Consider the following 22,005-nt stretch of genomic DNA (forward strand, 5'->3'; position numbering starts at 1 on the left):
TCTTCGGTCTCACCTAATCAACCACCGCCTCTATTTTGCTCAGGTCCACTGAAACACCTTCCGTGGACACTACATGTCCTAGAAATGTCACTTGTTCCAACCGGAATTCGCATTTCTTGAATTTAGAAAACAACTTCTTTTCTCTAAGTATCTGAAGTACCAACCTCAAAGGAGTCGCATACTCCTCATGCCTCTTCAAATAAATCAGGATGTTGACGAACACAACCATGAACTGATCTAAGTACTCGTGGAACACCCTGTTCATTAAGTCCATGAATGCCGCAGGAGCATTGGTCAATCCAAAAGGCATAACCAGAAATTCGTAATGGTCATAACTAGTACGGAAAGTCGTCTTTGGTACATCCTCTGTTTTAACCTTCACCTGATGATACTAGGATCGCAGATCGATTTTAGAGAAGACCTATGTGCCCTGTACCTGGTCGAATAGATCGTCAATATGGGGTAATGGGTATTTGTTCTTTACTAGTCACTTTATTGATTTCCCTGTAGTTGATGCACATCCTCATCGACCCATCTTTCTTCTTTACAAACAACACCGGTGCTCCTCAAGGTGATACACTCGGTTTGATAAACCCCTTGTCAAGTAGTTCCTATAGCTGTTCCTTTAACTCCTTTAGTTCAGCTGAAGTCATTCTGTATGGAGCCTTAGAAATCGATGTCATCACTAGAATCAAATCAATGGTGAACTCCACCTCACAATCAGAAGGCAATCCCGGTAAGTCCTCTGGAAAAACATCCGAGAACTACCTCACCACGGGGATATCCTCCAATTTACGTTCCTCCCTCGGTGCTTTTTTCACAAACGCTAGGTACCCCTGGCATCCCTCCAGGAGTAGCCTCTTCGCCTGAATAGTTAAAAGAATCTATATGATGCAAAGCGCGCACACGACTCGACAAATTTAAACTCCTACCCCCCAGGTCTGAACACTACCTCCTTCCTGTGGCAATCAATACTCGCATAACTGGATGCTAACCGGTTCATCCCCAGAATGACATCAAAACCATGCATGTAAAAAATAATCAAACTAGCTAGCAGCATTCTACCCTGAATCTCCACTAGGTAATCTCTGATCACCTTGCTACACACTACAACTGATCCAGTCGGTGTAACCACCGCTAACTCGGCATCTAATAGCTGTGTCTCTTGTTGAGGGATAAACCTGGAACAACAATCACACACGAAGAAAAATCACAAACACATCCACACTGGAACACCAGATTTACGTGGTTCGGTCGAATCTGACCTACGTCCACGAGAGCACACACCACTGCACTATACTGGAGAAAAATTACGAGGAGCCACTGCTCAACTCTCTTTATCTCTCTCTTACTGCAACTCTCTGCACACTCTCTCACTTCACGCACAACACACACACTTCTCTCTGCACGCTGCACAACTCCACACAGCTACACAGCACACACTAACACTCACTACAACCCACACACCGCCACACCTCTCACGTACATATATATATATACAGAAGGGGGGAGTAAAATCAAAGAAGGTGGCTGCAGATTTCAACAAAATCTGCAGAGGTTGGTGGCCGCCGTTCTTCAATGTCAAAGGTGACGGTTGGGTTGGTGCGGCTGTCGGCGACTCCACACCTACAAACTCAATAATCTCCCACTTGGAGACGCAGACAACATTTCAACTAGTGTATAGACAAATGATGTGCTCATGTCTGTCTTCAAGCATGAAGACCAACTGAAGTTGAACACAACTTCAGTTTCTCTTTAGTCACCACCTTCCTATCTGCTAGATTTCTGCAGACTAATCTGATGGTTGTCATCTTCACAACTGGTGCGAAGATGCCGGTGTAGTCAATCCCTTCCTTCTGTTCGAAGCCTTTGACTACCATCGAGATGTCGAACGAAAAGAGCTCTTTTTATGAGATGTACCTTATTTGCGGCTGAAGGCTGCTCCTACACATTAGAGAGCGCATCCATCAGAGACCTGGGGATGTTATATGCTTGATATTGAACGCCACAGACTTTGACAACGTCATTCTAATGGCTCTGAGGGCTTTTCGGTCAAGCAACTCCCACTCGCTCTCCTTCATGGATTCTGGCTTCTCCATCAATGGTAAGTGTAACTCTTTACCAAATAAATAGTCATCTATCTGCATTTTCCAGAAACCGAAGTTCGTGCCGTCAAACATCTCGATGTGAGAGCTCTTTTCGTTCGACATCTCGTTGGTAGTCAAAGGCTTTGAACAGAATGAAGGGATTGACTACACCGGCATCTTTGACCAGTTGTGAAGATGACAACCATTAGATTAGTACGCAGAAATCTAGCAGACAGGAAGGTGGTGACTAGAGAGAAACTGAAGTTGTATTCAACTTCAGTTGGTCTTCATGCTTGAAGACAGACATAAGCACATCATTTGCCTATACACTACTTGAGATGTTGTCTCCGTCTCCAAGTGGGAGATTGTTGAGTTTGTAGGTGTGGAGTCGCCGACAGCCGCACCAGCCCAACCGTCACCTTTGACATTGAAGAACAGCGGTCACCAACCTCCGCAGATTTTGTTGAAATCTGCAGCCACCTTCTTTGATTTTACTCCCCCCTTCTGTATATATATATATATATATATATATGTGTACATGAGAGGTGTGGCGGTGTGTGGGTTGTAGTGAGTGTTAGTGTGTGTTGTGTAGCTGTGTGGAGTTGTGCAGTGTGCAGAGAGAGGTGTGTATGTGTTGTGCGTGAAGTGAGAGTGTGTGCAGAGAGTTGCAGTAAGAGAGAGAGAAGAGAGAGATAGAGAGAGTTGAGCAGTGGCTCCTCTTTGTAATTTTTCTCCAGTATAGTGCAGTGATGTGTGCTCTCGTGGACGTAGGTCAGATTCGACCGAACCACGTAAATCCGGTGTTCCAGTGTGGATGTGTTTGTGATTTTTATTTCTGTGTGATTGTTGCTCCAGGTTTATCCCCCAATATCAGAGCTTGGTTGGAGTAGAATCGCCAGATCGGAGAAATATTCCTGGATTTTGAGCCTCTGTCCAGTAGCTCAAAATTTAATTTTGAGGCTACCATCAAACTCCTCTCTCCGAGACGAAGCTAATGGCTCTAATCGAAGCTGTAACGGAGCTCGAACGACGCTGCACGCGCCTGCAAACGCCTTCACGCACCGGTAGATCATCCCACGCGCCGGCGAACAACCGGCAAGTCATCAGGAGGTTGAAGACGAGTGACGTTAGCGCCACATCACCCGTCCACGTCAGTAGGGACCCACGCCCCGTCAGCGCCCAGCAAGCCACCACGTTTGCGCCACGTGGCTCCGAGTAAGCGGCCAGTCAGCAGCCACATCAGCGCCACGTCATCGGCCGAGTCAACCGCCACGTCAGTCGGGGCCCACGCCAGTCATCAGTGGGTCCCACAATCACTCCCAGTAAGTGGGCCCACAGTGCCACGTCAGCAATGGGTGGGCCCCGTGCCACGTCAGCAGACGGTTCCGTTAACGGCGTCACTAACGCCGTCAAAGAATATTCCATCCGTGAGAGGAATATTCCGTGAAGTTGTCCAGAGTTGACTAGATTTGATTGAAAGTTTGACCAGGCTTTTCGAAGCCATTTCGGGTCCCTTTTTTCAAACGACTTAAGCCATTTCTAAGGTTTTCGGCCGTTCCGGATCCAACCGTGCTATCCATTTGAGCTAATTCCATCTCTAAATCAGCGAATCGAGATATCGAACAAAAAGAGCTCTCACATCGAGATGTTTGATGGCACGAACTTCGGTTCTGGAAAATGCAGATAGAAGACTATTTATTTGGTAAAGAGTTGCACTTACCACTGATGGAGATGCCAGAATCCATGAAGGAGAGCGAGTGGGAGTTGCTTGACCGAAAAGCCCTCAGAGCCATTAGAATGACGTTGTCAAAGTCTGTGGCGTTCAATATCAAGCATATAACATTCACCAAGTCTCTGATGGATGCGCTCTCTAATATGTAGGAGCAGCATTCAACCGCAAACAAGGTACATCTCATAAAAAGACTATTTACAATGAGCATGTCTGCAGATGAGAGTTTTAGCAGACATTTGAATAATTTCAATGAGTTGTCTGATCAACTCGCCTCAGTAGGGATAATGTTTGATAATGAGATTCGGACCCTATTGATTCTCAGTCAGTTGCCTGAAAGTTGGAATGGTGTTGTTATTGTCATTAGTAGCTCCGTAGGAAAATCGAAGCTTGTATACGATCAGGTCGTCACCATGATTTTGACGGAGGAAATAAGAATGCAATCGAACAATGGTTCCACTTCGAGTTCAACCTTGAACATAGAGAGTCGAGGCAGAGGAAACAGGCATGGACGATCAAACAACCGCGGAAGATCTAGGCCTAGACGGTCTAAATCTGGAAATCCCAGAGGTACTCAGGACACAGGTTCCCAAAGCACAAAAGTTATTGAGTGCTGGAACTGTGGAAAGACTGGTCATTACAAGAACCAGTGCAGGAGTCAGAAAAAAGAATTCGATACGAGGGCAAAGACAGAAGCAAATATTGCTTTCGAGAATGATCAGATGTTGATCTGCTCTTTTGAAAGCAAGCAGGAGTCTTAGGTCTTAGACTCCGAAACCTCATTTCATGCCACATGCTGTAGAGATTGCCTAAAGGAGTACACACCAGATGATTTCGATAAGGTATACCTTGGCAACGATCAACCTTGCAACGTAACCGGCAAGGGAGTTGTGAAGATCAATATAAACGGGTCAGTATGGAAGCTGAAGGATATCAGACATATTCCAAACCTAAGAAAGAATTTGATCTTAATTGGTCAGCTGGCAGATGAGGGATACACGACAAAATTCATTGGCGATGAATGGAAAGAAAAGCGGAACACTTTTTCTAACCTCCAATGCCTCCATGTCTATTTCAGTTGCTGCAGGAAATGACGACAGCAACATCTGGCACCAACGACTTGGTCACATGAGCAAGAAGGAACTCAGGGTGATGCACTCAAAGGGAAAATTGAGTGGTCTACAATCAGTGCAGATTGACATATGTGAGGATTGCATAGTCGGGAAACAGAAGATGGTCAGTTTCCAGATAAACACCCGTGCCCCATAGAAGTGTGTCGGGACACAACAGCAAAATGCCGAGAATCCTCAGGTGGAGGAACCAGTGGAGCAGATTGTCGCACCACTATCTCCTACTCCAACTCTAGAGCTTAGGAGATCTACTCGGCCCCATGTACCAGACGAAATGTATATAGATTACTTACTTCTTACAGATGGAAGAGAGCCCAAATGCTGTGATGAAGCATGTCAGGTGACAGATACGAGCAAGTGGGAGCTTGCAATAAAGGACGAGATGAAGTCTCTCACCTCAAACAGAACGTGGGAACTAGCTGAGTTGACCAAAGGTAAGAATGTCTTTCACAACAAGTGGGTGTACAGAATCAAAGAGGAGCATGACGACTCCAGAAGGTACAAGCCTCGGTTGGTAGTCAAAGGCTTCGAATAGAAGGAAGAGATTGACTACATCGGCATCTTTGCACCAGTTGTGAAGATGACAACCATCAGATTAGTCCGCAGAAATCTAGCAGACAGGAAGGTGGTGACTAGAGAGAAACTGAAGTTGTGTTCAACTTCAGTTGGTCTTCATGCTTGAAAACAGACATGAGCATATCATTTGCCTATACACTAGTTGAGATGCTGTCTCCGTCTCCAAGTAGGAGATTGTTGAGTTTGTAGGTGTGGAGTCGCCGATAGCAGCACCAGCCCAGCCGTCACCTTTGACATTGAAGAACGGCGGCCACCAACCTCTGCAGATTTTGTTGAAATCTGCAGCCACCTTCTTTGATTTTACTCCCCCCTTCTGTGTATATATATATATATATATATATATATGTGTGTGTGTGCGTGAGAGGTGTGGCGGTGTGTGGGTTGTAGTGAGTGTTAGTGTGTGCTGTGTAGCTTTGTGGAGTTGTGCAGCGTGCAGAGCGAGGTGTGTATTTGTTGTGCATGAAGTGAGAGTGTGTGCAGAGAGTTGCAGTAAGAGAGAGAGAAGAGAGAGATAGAGAGAGTTGAGCAATGGCTCCTCCTTGTAATTTTTCTCCAGTATAGTGCAGTGGTGTGTACTCCCATGGACGTAGGTCAGATTCGACCGAACCACGTAAATCCGGTGTTCCAGTGTGCATGCGCCGCCAACCTACAAGGGACACCTCCGCGTGCCCAGACGTGCCTTCACGCGCCGGCAAAGCTTCGATAGATCATCCGGTTACTGCCGTTAGCTTCGTCTCGGCGAGAGGAGTTTGATGGTAGCCTCAAAATTAAATTTTGAGCTACTGGACAGAGGCTCAAAATCCGGGAATATTTCTCCGATCTGGCGATTCTACTCCAACCAAACTCTGATACCAATTGTTGGGGGATAAACCTGGAGCAACAATCACACACGAAGAAAAATCACAAACACATCCACACTGGAACATCGGATTTACGTGGTTCGGTCGAATCTGACCTAGGTCCACGGGAGCACACACCACTGCACTATACTAGAGAAAAATTACAAGGAGGAGCCACTGCTCAACTCTCTCTATCTCTCTCTTCTCTCTCTCTTACTGCAACTCTCTGCACACACTCTCACTTCATGCACAACAAATACACACCTCTGTCTGCACGCTGCACAACTCCACAAAGCTACACAGCACACACTAACACTCACTACAACCCACACACCGCCACACCTCTCACGTACACATATATATATACAGAAGGGGGGAGTAAAATCAAAGAAGGTGGCTGCAGATTTCAACAAAATCTGCAGAGGTTGGTGGCCTCCATTCTTCAATGTCAAAGGTGACAGTTGGGCTGGTGCGGCTGTCGGCGACTCCACACCTACAAACTCAACATCTCTACCCCGCATGATTTGATAAACCCCCAAGATACGAAAGAGCGCGTCGCTGCTAAGTCAAACAATAGAATAGTTTTATTTGAAAGCACATAAATGTTACATGTTATCACATCTCCCGCATTCTCAGCGTTGCCGGAAGTCAAGTAATACACCCACGCCTGAGTCGTACCCCTCTGGTAGTTCCCGCGTGATGCTAGGTTACCTCCCCGATACTAATGCTGTGGGGATGCGTTGTTAAACATCGCATAGCAATCTCGCGCCATATGTCAGGCCCTACTGCACTAGAAGCAGCCACCTGATCCTCCCCTACACTCCCCCAAATGTCTCTTGCCACATGTAGGGCAAGCAGGGTATGATGAGTTACCCTGGAATGCTTCACCGCCCATCTCCCGTCGCTGGCCTCTTCCGTTACCGCACCCGTGTGAGAGCTAAAAGACATAGGCCTCTTCTTCGGGTTCTAAACCCCCACATTTTTTGTAGGTTCGTCTCTGCCTTGGTGGCTTTATCTACCAGTGTAGAAAAATCTTGCACCTGCAACACAGCCACCTGCTTCAAGATTTCCTGCCTCAGACCCCTCTTGAACCTCCAAGCCTTTCTAGACTCGTCTGGTACCATATCGGGAGCAAAACGTAACAGTTCCACAAACCGGTGCTGAACAGTCCACTATCCCTAACTCAGATTCAGGAACTCTTTTGCTTTAGCGTTCCGAATGGAGGCTGGAAAATACCGGTCAAAGAAGATCTCTCTGAAGTGGCCTCAAATCATCACTACCGGTACCAGTCTCTATTCTTCAAGCAGCTTTACTGCTTCCCACCATCTCTCGGCCTCTTCAGTCAACCTAAACGTGGCATAGAGCACCTTCTGCTCATCTGTGCATCACCAATACGGCCAAGATTTTTTCGATTTCCCGCACCCAATTCTCTGCAATGATCGAGTCTGCGCTTCCCGCAAATGTGGGAGGATTCATGGGGGTGAATTGATCGATGGTACACCCCAGCTCAGTGGTGGAACGGTCCTATCCCCTGGAACTCCGCATGACCTCAGTCGTGAACTGCTGGGTGAAGTGCCAAATTGCCAACGTAGAATCATTGTCTTCCTCATTTGACATCCCCTCATTACTGCTCCCTCCGACATTCGTATTATTATCCTTGGGATCCATCCTGAAGAGATAACCGAGATGATTTTAAAATTTAAATGTCCTAACATATCTAGTGCAACTATAATACTAAAAGATTCACTTTAGTAAATTTCAAGTACTGGCCTAAATCATCTCGCCTAAATCACGACATACTTTGCCAATTTCATATTCCCGTTCTAGTTTTCAAGTTCCTGCCCCTCCGCTCGGAAACAAAATCGTCGATGGATTGCCATGGTTTTCTAAACCCGTCGACTGATTCAGAAAATCACAGAAGTCCATCAAGGGATTTCTGCCTCCAGGCTTACGAGGCAAAACTCAAAATTCTTATTCTACCTATTCCTACCCTTGTCCTACTTTGAACCTACACTCTGGTAAAATTATCTGGCATAATCTATAGAACCTAATACCTAGGCTCTGATACAACCTGTAACGCCCCCGAACTCGAAAGTGGGTCCGGGGTGTTATTTGCAAAATAAAATAAACTTTGATACCATAATACCACCACCCGCCCTAAATAGGGAAACCGGGTGGTCCTGTCATAACTGAAAATAACACTATACAGCAAAAGAAAATACCTCAATTACATTACCAAAGTTCTAACTGTCCCCAAATACATATGTAAAACTATCTATCATTATAATACAACCCAAAACATCAAAACATAATAGCTGGTGGCTCACCAGCACTGTCTACCACTCCCAAAAGTCTAATCCCAACCCCGTAGTAAGCTAGGCATAGTTCCCCATAGGACCTGAAAAATAAGATGGATATTGGGGTGAGACACTTTTCAGTAAGGTGGATTAGACTATCATCAGTGTATGGCTAACATGAGTTTTCCTGTAAATATAAAACTTCTACTATTTAACTGTATTTGAAATGACATTTTGAAACTGTACTGAACTATATATCTGAAAATACATAATTTCTGAATAATATACTATCGGCTCAATATAACGCATTTATAGTAAATTTGCCCATATATGCATAAAAGAAAACACTATGTACTACTGAACTAGAGTCGTCACGCTTTCTCCTCGACATGCTTCCCCCCATGACAGGTTGTACAACCCAAAGGCTGGACTTAGCATATGGCCGGCTGACCATAGCTAGTCAAAAAAGATAGTAAGTACGATTGTGCCTACCCTATACCTGGAACTGCATCTGGAGGGTCACCCGAAACTACATCGGGAGGAATCCCCCGAAATTGCATTGGGAGTAGTACTGTACCCAGGCAACAAATCGACTATCCATCATCACACTATCATCCCAGTGTGATTGCACCACTTGCCAAAACTAGCTACGGTACCATGCTCATAACATAACATCTAATCCTCAAGGTTCTTAAATCATATATGACAATTTACATAATAAAAACTGTAGTCATGAATTCACTTTCATAAAACTGTATAAAACATAAGTTGTTCATAATTCTGTAAAATATCTATCATATTTTGTCTCGGTATTAAAACCGGCATATCAAAACTTGGCATCTAACCGTCATATCAAATCTCGGCTTACAACCGTAATATCACATATCGGCTTATAGCCGTCACATCACATCTCGGCATATAGCCGTTATATCATAATTGTATACATACTCTGTTCATTTATGCCAATTTTAACCATACTCATGCCACACAATTTTTCATATGATAAATCATAAATATACACAACTACCTGGGCAACATATAAGTTACTGAAAATAGAGGTTTGAGCATCTCCAGGGTTTAATTTAAATCAAACTCTATATTTTACCGAAAATAGGAGATGTTTAATTCATTCACGTTAGTTTTTCTCAAAACATATAAAAGTCAAAACAACCATTTTCACATTCCTGATTCGTTCAGAAAATCATATATACTGTTTCTGTAAACATATACTTCAATGTAATCGGTTCAAAATTCAAAAATAATTGACATAACCTAATTCACTTACCTGTTCCTAAAGAAACTGCCTAAAACCTTCGAAACCACGAAACCTAACCGCTCGAATCTGCCTAAGATCAATGACCTACGTGCTGAGAGGAGAGAAAGAGGATCAGAGAGCACAAGGAAGCCCGAGAGAGTCCTAGAGAGAGAGAACCTCAAAACCCTAGGAGAGAGAAAGAAAAATTATTTTCCCTAAAAAAAAATGAGTTTCATTCTATTTATAGGCAAGCAGGCCCGAGAGAAAACCAAAACCGTTGACGGTTTGGCCATTTGCCAAAGCAAAACCTTCCTAAATCACTCTCTGTAGTTTGCCTGAAGGAAAACCGTTGACAGTTTTTCTGAGCTTGACAAAACTGTCGACGGTTTGGCACTTAATTGCTCGCTGTAGTTGTAACCGTCGACCATTTTTCCAAGACTCCCTGAAACCGTGGACGGTTTGGTCCTATGCTAAACCAATTTCCCTCTTTTCTTTCCCTTTCTCTTTTCTTTTATTTATTTCTTTTATTTTCTTTGTTCGGGTTACTACAGTTTTGGCGGCTTTGGTTTAGATGATTCATCATCACAATCATATGGATCTCATCCAGCATATCCACCACCTCAACACTATGATCCATATTATACGTCTCATCTTTATCATAGTGAATCAAGATCTAGCGAGTCTTCTTCTACACACTACCTAGAGCCAGCCCCAACCCCAACTTATGGATATTATTCAGGATATGGTGAAGGAGGAGATTATGCACCTCCGATATCAGTTGGATTTTCACCACCAGTAGATTTTCAGGAAGAACATGAAATAACGTAAACATGAGTATATTCAGCTATGTAAATCCACAAGGGTGGGGAGATGATTCCCAATCCCAATCCCAAGATAGAGATGCAGATTATGAAAACCCTCCACGTCATTTTTTTTGTGGTGAGATGTGTTATGTCATAAATTTGTAATATTGTATTCATGTATTCAACTAGTGATATCAATAATTTTTCAAATTCATGTGTGTATATTTAGTATTGACTCATTTTTAATAATTTTATGTCTTTAACTAATTGATTCTTCATTTTAATTACATTTCAACATTTTTTACCCATTAAAGTAATGCAACTATAAAAAAATATATGCCTTTTTTTTGTAAACAACGCACTAAAATTAAAATAAAAATCATATTTCCTATAAAAAAACATTTGTAGGTTGAATAAAAGCAGTCAAAATTCATTAAAAATCATGTATTAATGGATTTCATGCTTATTTTTCAATTTTGACATGGTTGTGCATGCGTGAAAAAAATTCATGACCGTTACGCCCGCTTCCCATTACGTAACACTTGTCTCCCGTGTCCTGCAACACCCGTGACTATACGCAACATTAACCACAATCGCGATTTAAAACCATGTTACCAACTCATGAAATTTTATCTTGCAATTCAGTGGATGGGAGCAACCTTGCATGCATTTGTACAAACCAGCCATAATTTCTTCATCATGCACAATGTTGAGGTTTGAATAATAAAAATTTCTAGGTTCAAGAAGTCTACAGCTGCTAGTAAGATTGATGAAGTTGCTGGGTTAATAATTTCAAATGTCTCATTGAATTTATTCTCTCTCATTGAAAGAGAGAATACTATCATTTTCAAAGTTGCATGAATTGCAAGCATCTTCCCAATATTCTAATCAAGGCAATGTACGGCATAGTGTCCAATATAAATGCAAGCCTCTTTGTTTCCAACAATCTCCCTCTTCAAAAATCACGAATGAAAATACTTAAATAAACAACATATACACCATACAATTAAGTTCTAGGAATGAATATTTGCATGCTACAACACAACTCAGGGCATTACTTGTCACTACTTGAATCACATTTGATTCTCCAATCATGAAAGTGGTATACCTTGAATCTATACCCTACGGTAGCATTTGGTTAGTAGTTGGAATCGAAATCAGAATCAAAATTGGAATCCACTAGAATCGGAAACTGAATGTTGGATTCCTCTCTCATGTTTATTTTGACATAGAATCGGAATCAAAATTGTATGTATATATATAAACACAAGAATCAGAAATGAGTATAGTTTATCAATTATGACATTAAAACATAAAAATTTATTCAATTAATTTAATATGGAATAATAATATTATAAATGTAAAATTCTTATGTGATATTATTTTATCAAATTATAAAATAAATACTTTTCTCATTTTGATAATCATGTACTTTGTTATTCTTTGCATACTATATTTTATCATATTTTTTGTTAATCGTATTTTTTTTAACTATGTTATTAATATTATATTTTATCTTACATTTTATAATTATCATATTTTAATATGTAATTTATTATATGTAAATAAAAATCTCATGTATTATAATGTTATAACATAATAAAAATGTAATAAAACAATAACCGTAAGTCCGCAGCATTATGTTCTATTACACAATAGTATTATATTCTTTTGCATATTGTATAATTATTAAATTTTATTATTATATATTTGTATTAATGATATTAATAATTAATATTTTATTTTATTTTAAGATTATATATTAATATAATAAAAAAATCATGCAATAACTATATCATAATATTTTATAATTTAATACTATTCTATTTTTTTTATCTATTCTAATTTTATTATATATAACAATAGATATTAATAAAGATGATTTGATATTTATGTTAAAATATGTTTTTATAAATTTATATTTAATTATATCATAATACTAATATTATTATATTATATATTAATATTAGTTTTTAAATTTATGTAATATATATTATATTATATCATATATAAGATTATAATATAATAAATACGTGCCTGTGTATATTTATAATACAATAGTATTATATTATTTTTTATATTATATCAGTATTAATTTTATTATTATATAGTTGTAACTGATAATAATAAATATTTTATTTTTAGGATTATAAATTATAGTATAATAAATAAATAATCATATCGCTATTATATCACAATATCTTAATATTTAATACTATTCTACTAATTTTTATATGTTATAATATTATTATATATGATAATAAATATTAATAATGATGGTTTAATATTTATATTAAATATATTATTATAAATTTATATTTTATGATATCATAATATTAATATTATTTTTTAAACTTTTTGCAATATATATTATATTATATAAAACATCATATTATGATATGGAGGAGCACATGTGTGTGTGTGTCTATATATATATATATATATATATATGCATTATAACGAGTAGGGTAATAAATATTACTTTTTCAGGAATTAGGATTTTACTCCGGACTATGAGACAAGAATCAAAAAGTAGACAAAAGGGGGAATCCCATTCCTACATGAAATAGGAGTCAAAATGTGATTACTGCAAAACAAACTCTGGGAATGGGAACCAACCATTCCAATTCTGATTCCTAGAGTTGATTCCCAATTACCAAGCACCATCTTAGAATTCCTTTCTATATTTTCTTAAGCAATTTTGTTCCCTCCTTGAGGATGCATCAAACAGTTACTAAATATTGAATTGATGATGAGTATATATTCTATCTGCATTCTTAACCATAGTAGGAGCATCAATAGACTTGTTAAACACTGACCCCCTTTGAGTGAATAAAAAAGTTTATTATGTCCCTATTGGCACCCAAAACCTCCAACCATCTAAGATAATTGAGCATATGAGCATATCCATATTTTGCTCATTTCGGCTCATCTACCTTCATCAATTTTTTTTTGTTTGACCAAGTCCTTTATCCAAAAAATGACCTCTCACTTCATGATGGCTAAGTGGCTTTATTCTAGATCTATATAGCCCAACCGATCCGCAACAAACTCTCCAAACATACAATATCAAACAGTATTCCAGCATCATACATCCACCTAACTACATCACCAGATGCCTTCTCTCTTAGTTCTTTCTAACATGCCTCATTAATGGATGTCTCATTCCACTTCTTTCCTACTTTGATCAACTTTCTTCGGATCAAGAGATATAAAAATCAATAGGCCCTCTTTGTTTTGGTTTATTCAAGTTGGGGTGAGGTGACATGCCATTATATTGGTAAGAACTTTTACTTCCACCACTAAACACTCTCTCACCATGAGAATCAATTTCTTGAACTTCATCCCCTTCATCTCTACCATAACAATTGACACCATCAGAATCAGGCATGGGCAGTAAATCATTTTCCTGCTACTCTGTTTATTTCTTCAACATATATTCCCTAATTTCCTCACTAACATGAGCCGGACACTGAGGGCATTCTTTTACTTATTGAAATCCTCCAATGATATATAGTTTTGCCTGAATTACTCCTCTTTTTTGTTATTTCCCCACAAAAATTGAAGAAAGGAGAGCACTCCGAATTTTGACACTTTGACCTGGTTGACGCAAAGCTTCAAAAAAAAAGACAAAAACAAACTGAAGAGATTTATCTGCTGCCTTCAATGAAGATAACCTAGTTTAAACTCTGCCTAGGCCTCCAAGAGTCGAAGAACTAGATAAGTCTCTCATGCAGGTTTGAAGAGTCAAACAGCTCTGCTAGGGCTCCAAGTAAGAGAGGCTTTTTAATTTTTATTTTTATTTTTTATAAAAAAACAGGAGTAGAGGATACTAAAAATTCACAAGGTGCATCTCTCAACGCACAGCACCTCACAGCAATCCTGAAGGTTGCCTCACCTAAGCCTCTTTGAGGTGTGCTAAACCTGTCACCCCTCTATGCTTCGCACCTAGGCATGCCTCAGGTGCGACTTCAACTATCATGTAGGAACTTGTAGGCTTTAAGTTCGAACAATAATATGCAAACCTAAAACAAGAGGATAAAATTGGATTTGAAGGGTGGAAAATAAACATATTTGAAATTTATGACTACATTCAATGCATAATGGAAGTAGCCGACCCCACCCAGTGAGGCTAAGGCTTGGCAGTGGTGGTGGTGGTGGTCATAAAAGTAAAATGCATCAAAGCAAAATGGCATCTACTAGAGTTTGCATTGTAATTTGCTGGTTTTTTTCTTTTGTGCGAATGCGGGACTATTTTTGGGGGAGGAGGATGGAGCATAAGATGAACATGTAGATCCAGAATGTCGTCTTCTCAAATCAATTTGATTTGGGAACTTTAATCCCATGTAAACAAAACTAGGAACATGGTTACCAAAGAACATGAAAACCCTTAAAAAATTGTGAGTGGGTACAAACACTGGGAAACATGGGACAGTTTCATTCCGAAACACTACATGTGGAGACCTGAAGTAAGTATTTTAGTGAAAGGAGAGCTATAACATTAAAATTTTATTCTAAGTCGTTATTAATGTATTTCACTAAAAATAAAATCTCTTTTAGATTTAGAAACAACTCAATGCACTCTCTTAAATATGCGAGTGTAATTAAACATTTTTTACCAGTATATCGATACAAATCCACCCCTAATATACTGCACTTTTTAGAATATTCATATGACAATCCCATTCCCATTCCCATTCCTTGAACCTTCTCCGATCTAGCTCTGAATTCCTAATTAACATGTAGAGAGAGTAGCATGTGCTTTCCAATAAATCCAGCTTACTATTATGCAGTCAAATAAAAAGGGAAAAAAAATCTCATGTCAGTAATGTCAATCAAGAATGGGAAGTCAGTGAACCGTTGTTTAATTAAAAAGAAAAAAAATATTCCATAGATTTTGAGTTTGTTACTTTTCTTTTATATAACAAAAGATGATTCAATTAAAGAAGAAAGAATGTACAAAAAGGAGAATAAGAAATCCTCCTACACACAACAGAAAAACAAAAAGTAGAAAAATAAATGAAAAAACATCAATCAAACCATCAAAGATAGTCAATCTTGTTGGATGTCAGAGAAGCTCACTCCCTTAAAGCACCCCGAACCAACACACGAGAGCAAGCTAAGTAAAGCATTGTATTCCATAAAAAAGAAATATTCAGCTTCTTCCAGAAAATATATATACATACAAGGACTTAAATTTCGGTCGAAATGTCATCGGTCGAAATTTCGAATTTCGAGAGGTCTCAAAACGAAATTGAGATACAGACTCAATTTTGCAGAAATTCGACCGAAATTTCGAAAATTTCAGCTGTTCTTCCGAAATTTTCTGAAAATCATGGGAAAAAATAAAATAAAATTGGAGGGGGAAATTTTAGAGTTGTTCTCTGCATTTGTTTTATTTTTCCCACGTAATTTGTTGGCTCTTGTTGTGCAACCCATGAGTATACAGTGGAGACTGGAGAGATTTGCTCAAATCTCAGTTCACTACTTGAGTCATGACAAAGGAAAAAGAGATCTTGCAGAGATGCTCTGCAGATGCAAGCCAGCAATTCCACAAATCCATCAAGAGGCTGAAGACCCTACCAGCTACCAATGAAAATATCTACACAATAATGCAAACAAAATATAATTTTTATCTATAAATTAGCTTGTAGCATGCATTAGGATACATACCTCAAGGTCCTTAACAAAAGGCTTCTTCTTCTTCCATCTTCCACCTTTGAACTTCAAAAAAGAACCCTAGATTTCAGCTGCCTCCTGCGGCCCTGCCTCCACCTTCAAACTCCGAAAAGCCCTAGCCTTATGCTCCCCTCCAGTGCTCCAACCCTCTCCCCTCTAGCCTTTGGCTTCACCCTCCACCTCGATCTCCCAAGTCACAGCCAGAAGCAGCACCTCCTCCCATCACTGCAATCTCCCTCTCACAGAGCTGCGAACACGACACGACCAAGATGAGACTGAGATATTCAAGACTCGAGTCCACGAGCAGGCAGAGCAGCAGCACAAAAAAAAAAAAGGCAAAGCTGGTTGCCTGGTTTTAAGTTTAAAGTTACTTACATTCTTTTTTTATTTACTTAAAATCTCCCTTCTCCCCAATATATTTACGAGATTACCCCTCCTTAGATGCATTTTCCCCATCAACCTTTCCCATTTAACCCCTTAATCCTAGATTGCTAGTAAATAGTAAGTTTAGTAATTAAATAAAATTAGAGTAATTTATTATTTTTTAGCTTATTATAGTATAAATTATTTCATTTATTTGAATAATTTAATTTCCAAAATTTATTACTTAATAGCAGTGTTTTAAAAGGCATTCTTGAGGCGCGCTTGCGTTTTCAGCATAAAATGCCCTAAGGTGTAACAGAAAAGGCGTAAAGCCTAAAATGCGTAATTTTTTTACTATATATAAATTGATTTTATTTATTAATTATTTAAAAAAATACAGTCCCAAAATGCTTACGCCTTGAGGCTTAAGACTCGCCTCAAGGAGGATAAAACGCCTCGCCTTACGCCTTCGCCTTTTAAAACATTGCTTAATAGTAATTTTGTAAAAATTATCATTAACTATTTAATTTTTAATTTTGTATAGAGTAACATTCAAATAATTTTCTTTTAAAATTTTAGAGTAATTTAACACCTAATCATTAGAGCCTAGTAATTAAATAAATTTAAGTAATTTACTACTTACTAGATTATTATAGTCTAAATTATTTCATTTATTTGACAAATTTAATTTCCATAATTTATTAGTAATTTTGTAAATTATCATTAAATTTTGTAAATTTAATTTAATATTTTAATGTTTATCTTATTTATTAATTTTATATTGATAAAACATCTTAAATAATTTCCTTTTAAAACTGTTGACTAATTTAACACTTTTTTATCAATTCATTGTAACCTTGTAAGAAAGTAAAATTATCTGCAAAAAATATCTGAAGGAAGAGAACAAGATCCAACATGGGAACACCCGATGCCCAACATAAAGAATGGATTTATTTGAATATACAACAGAATACAAATGAAGAGTGGTTGCGCAACAAGATTAAAAATGCACTTAGCAAATTATAACCCACAACATAATATAAAATTCTGCGACAAAGTACCTCCAGAAGTTAAGCAGAAAATGAAAATTGTTTTAGAAAGAAAAATAGCAGATAAGGCAAAGAAAATAAAAAGAACGGAGGAAACAAAAAATGAATTGCGTGGGAACTTGATGCAACTAGCGGAAATTAATGAAGAGGACGATGCTGATGATATTGCATACCCTTCTAACATTTCTCCCTATGAAAGGTTTGCAAACCATCGAGCATTCTATGCTTCAAAACAAACTGAACGAGAAAGAGACCAATCTCATCGGTTTGCAGGTAGCCAACAAGGAGGCAGTTCTAGGGCTAGTAGTAGTGGAGGGCGACCTCCGATAAGGTGATCTCAAAGTGTGAGAGAGCTAGGAACAAAGTCATATATTTCAAAGTCTTCTCAATATTACAGGCCAAATGCAGCAAAACAAAAAAATTTGAAAATTTTATTCAAATGAGGTAAAATAAAAGAAGAAATGAATAGGTTGATTTCAAAGTTTTTTATTTATGATAATGTTCCACCTGAGAAGGCAAAATCGCCTCATTTTAAAAACATGGTGTGGAGTTGCCAAACAGCTGAAACGGGAGTTGATCCACCAACACCCTATGAAATTAAAACAAAATACCTTGATTTATAGCTAAACGAAATGGAAGGTCATGTAGAAGAAGTGAAAAGAAAGTGGGCCACATATGACTGCACAGTAATGTGTGATGGATGGACAGGCCCTACAAAATTATCCATCATAAATTTCATGTTTTACTCAAAAGGAAGCACTTCTAAAGTTAGTAGATGCTTCTAACAAAATAAAAGACCATGAATACATATATTCCTTATTAAAACATGTTGTGCAAGGGGTAGGAAAGCAACATGTTGTCCACGCGGTGACCTATAATGGCAGCGCCTACAAGAAAGCGGGTCTAAAAATGACAAAATTCAACTTGTATTGGACTTCTTGCAATGCATTGTATTGATCTCATTTTTTAGGAGATTGGAAAAAGAGATGCAATAAGCACAGTGATCTTGTAAGGGAGAAAAATCACTAATTTTATATATAACTATATGGATGGTTGCTTGCTAAAATGAGGGAGCACTGTCAAGGGGATATTGTGCGCCCAGGAGTCACACAATTTGCTACAAACTACATGACCTTGATAGCTTACAAAAAAAAAAAAAGAGTAGGCTTAAAATCTCTATTCACATATGATGAATTGGTTGAGCATGCTTTTAGTCGAACAAAATTGGGTAGAGAAATTGAAAGCACAACTCTTAACCATCAATTTTTTGGATAGAGTGGCAAAAGTTTGTAACATTTATGAGTCTATATATCGAGTATTGCGTATAGTCAATAGTGAAGTGTGGCCAACATAAGGAGTTATGTTTAAAGCAATAAGGATGATGAAAGAGGCCATTAAAGTAGGTGCAAGATGAGTTCTCAAAGTAATAAATGACCAGTGGGAAAGAAACCTTGAACATCCTCTTCATACAGTATGTATAAAATATTTATAAATTTCAAGAAATTAATATATCAAATTACTTACTAAATATTTATATTTTTTACTTTAACTGATTGACAACTTATTTTTTAAATCTAAAACGTCAATACAAAGAAGGTGTTTGGGAAGATCCTTATTTTCTTGATGCAGTTCATAAAGTTTTCAACACCCTTGAGCCACATTCCTCTGGCATGGATCAAATTGGAAATAAGGTATATTTTCAAAATAAAAATTAAATAAAATAAGTCTTAATCCATGTTTAATTATTTAATAACAATTTTTTTTAGATTTTTCTATTTAGAGATGCGAAAAGAAGTTTTGGAGAAGCGGCAACCATGGCATCTGGTAAGTATTTATACATAAATGCATAATACAAAGTTGCAAACTTCAAGTAGAATCTACTAAGTACTAACTTATGTTCTTAAAATATCTTGCACAGCTGATTGGTGGATGATGCATGGATCAAGTGCTCCAATCTTAAGGAATCTAGCATTGCGCATTTTGTCACAAACTGCATCTTCATCAGCTTGTGATCGAAATTGCAGCACACTTGCACTCATTCACACTTTATATTGTACATTTATATATAAATACTTATCAGATGCCATGGTTGCCCTAGCTGCTTTAGCAGCTGCCTCTCCAAAACTTCTTTTCACATCTCTAAATAGAATAATCTAAAAAAATTGTTATTAAATAATTAAACATGGATTAAAACTTATTTTATTTTATTTTTATTTTGAAAATATACCTTATTTCCAATTTGATCCAAGCCAGAGGAATGTGGCTCAAGGGTGTAAAACTTTATGAACTGCATCAAGAAAATAAAGATCTTCCCCACCCCAACACCTTCTTTGTATTGACATTTTGGATTTAAAAAAATAAGCTCTCAATCAATTAAAGTAAAATATAAATATGTAACAAGTAATTTGATATATGAATTTCTTGAAATTTATAAATATTTTATATCTGTTGCATGAAGAGGATGTTTAAGGGTTCTTTCCCACCGGTCATTGATTGCTTTGAGAACTCATTTTGCACTTCTTCCACCTACTTCAATGGCCTCTTTCATCACCCTTATTACTTCAAACACAACTCCTAATATTAGCCACACTTCACTATCGACTACACTCAATACTCGATATATAGGCTAATAAATGTCACAAACTTTTGTCACTCTATCCCAAAATTGATGGTTAAGAACTATGCTTTCAATTTCTCTACCCAATTTTGTTCGACTAAGAACATGCTCAACTCATTCATCATATGTGAATATAAATTTTAAGCCTTCTTTTCTTTTTTTTAAGCTATCAAGGGCAATGAAGTTTGTAGCAAATCGTGTGGCTCCTAGACGCACAATATCCCCTTGATAGTGCTCCCTCATTTTAGCCAGCAACCATCCACGGTTATATATAAAATTAGTGATTTGTCTCCGCTGCAAGATCATTGTGCTTATTGCCACTCTTTTTTCGATCTACTAAAAAATGAGATCAATACAATGGGCAGTGCAAGAAGTCAAATACAAGTTGAATTTTTCATTAATTTTAGACCCTTTTTCTTGTAGGCGCTGCCATTATCGGTCACCACCTGGGCAACATGTTGCTTTCCTACCTCTTGCACAACATGTTTTAATAGGGAATATATGTATTCATGGTTTTTTATTTTGTCAAAAGCATGTACTGACTTTAGAAAAATTGTGCTTCCTTTCAAGTAAACCATGAAATTTATGATGGATAATTTTGTCAAGTCAATCCATCCATCACACATTACAGTGCAACCATACGTGGCCCACTTTTTCTTCACTTCTTCTACATGTCCTTTCATTTCTTTTACCTCTAAATCAAGGTATTTTGTTCTAATTTCATAGGGTGTTGGTCAATCGACTCCCGTTCCAGCTACTTGGCAATCCCACACCATGTTTTTAAAATGAGGTGATTTTGCCTTCTTAGGTGGAACATTATCATAAATAAAAAACTTTGAAATCAACTTATTCATTTCTTCTTTTATTTTACGTCTTTTGAATAAATTTTTCAAGCTTTTTTGTTTTGTTGCATCTAACTTGTAATATTGAGAAGGCTTTGAAATATATGGCTCTATTTCTAGCTTTCTCACACTTTGAGATCACCTCATCGGAGGTCGCCCTCCACTACTACCAGCCCAGAACTCCCTCCTTGTTGGCTACCTGCAAACCTACGAGATTGGTCTCTTTCTCATTCCGTCTATTTTGAAGCATAGAACGCTCAACGGTATGCAGACCTTTCATAGGGAGAAATGTCAAAAGGGTATGGAATATCATCAGCATCGTCCTTTTCATCAATTTCCCGTGGTTGTATCAAGTTCCCACACAATTCATTTTTTATTTCTTGTATTCTTTCTATTTTCTTTGTCTTAGTTGTTGTTTTTCTTACTAAACCAATTTTCATTTCCTTCTTAACTTCTGGAGATACTTTGTCGCAGAATTTTATATTATGCTATGGGTCATAATTTGCTAAGTGCATTTTTAATCTTATTGTGCCACCACTCATCATTTGTATTCCACACTATTTGCAAATAAATCCATTCTTTATGTTGGGCATCAAATACTCATGTTCCCATGTTGGATCCCATTTTCTTCCTTCAGACATTTTTTGAAATAATTTTACTTTCTTACAAGGCTACAATGAATCAATAAAATAGTGTAAAATTAGTCAACAATTTTAAAAGGAAATTATTTAAGATGTTT

General features: G+C 38.0%; 1 protein-coding gene across 5 annotated transcripts in view; it reads right to left on the bottom strand.

The window, feature by feature from the left end:
* LOC131161693 (anaphase-promoting complex subunit 10-like) overlaps positions 1-22,005 on the bottom strand; it is a 44,829-nt gene that overhangs the window by 13,684 nt on the left and 9,140 nt on the right. For 3 of the 5 annotated variants that reach the window (XM_058117637.1, XM_058117654.1, XM_058117662.1), the window contains one exon: positions 8,689-8,759. The exons of the other annotated variants lie outside the window; for them this stretch is intronic. In XM_058117637.1, the coding sequence (XP_057973620.1) occupies positions 8,689-8,759 (71 nt within the window). The remainder of the gene's footprint in view (positions 1-8,688; positions 8,760-22,005) is intronic. 5 annotated transcript variants of the gene reach the window in all.

Source organism: Malania oleifera, chromosome 1 (genome assembly GCF_029873635.1).
Source record: "Malania oleifera isolate guangnan ecotype guangnan chromosome 1, ASM2987363v1, whole genome shotgun sequence".
Lineage (NCBI taxonomy): Eukaryota > Viridiplantae > Streptophyta > Magnoliopsida > Santalales > Ximeniaceae > Malania > Malania oleifera.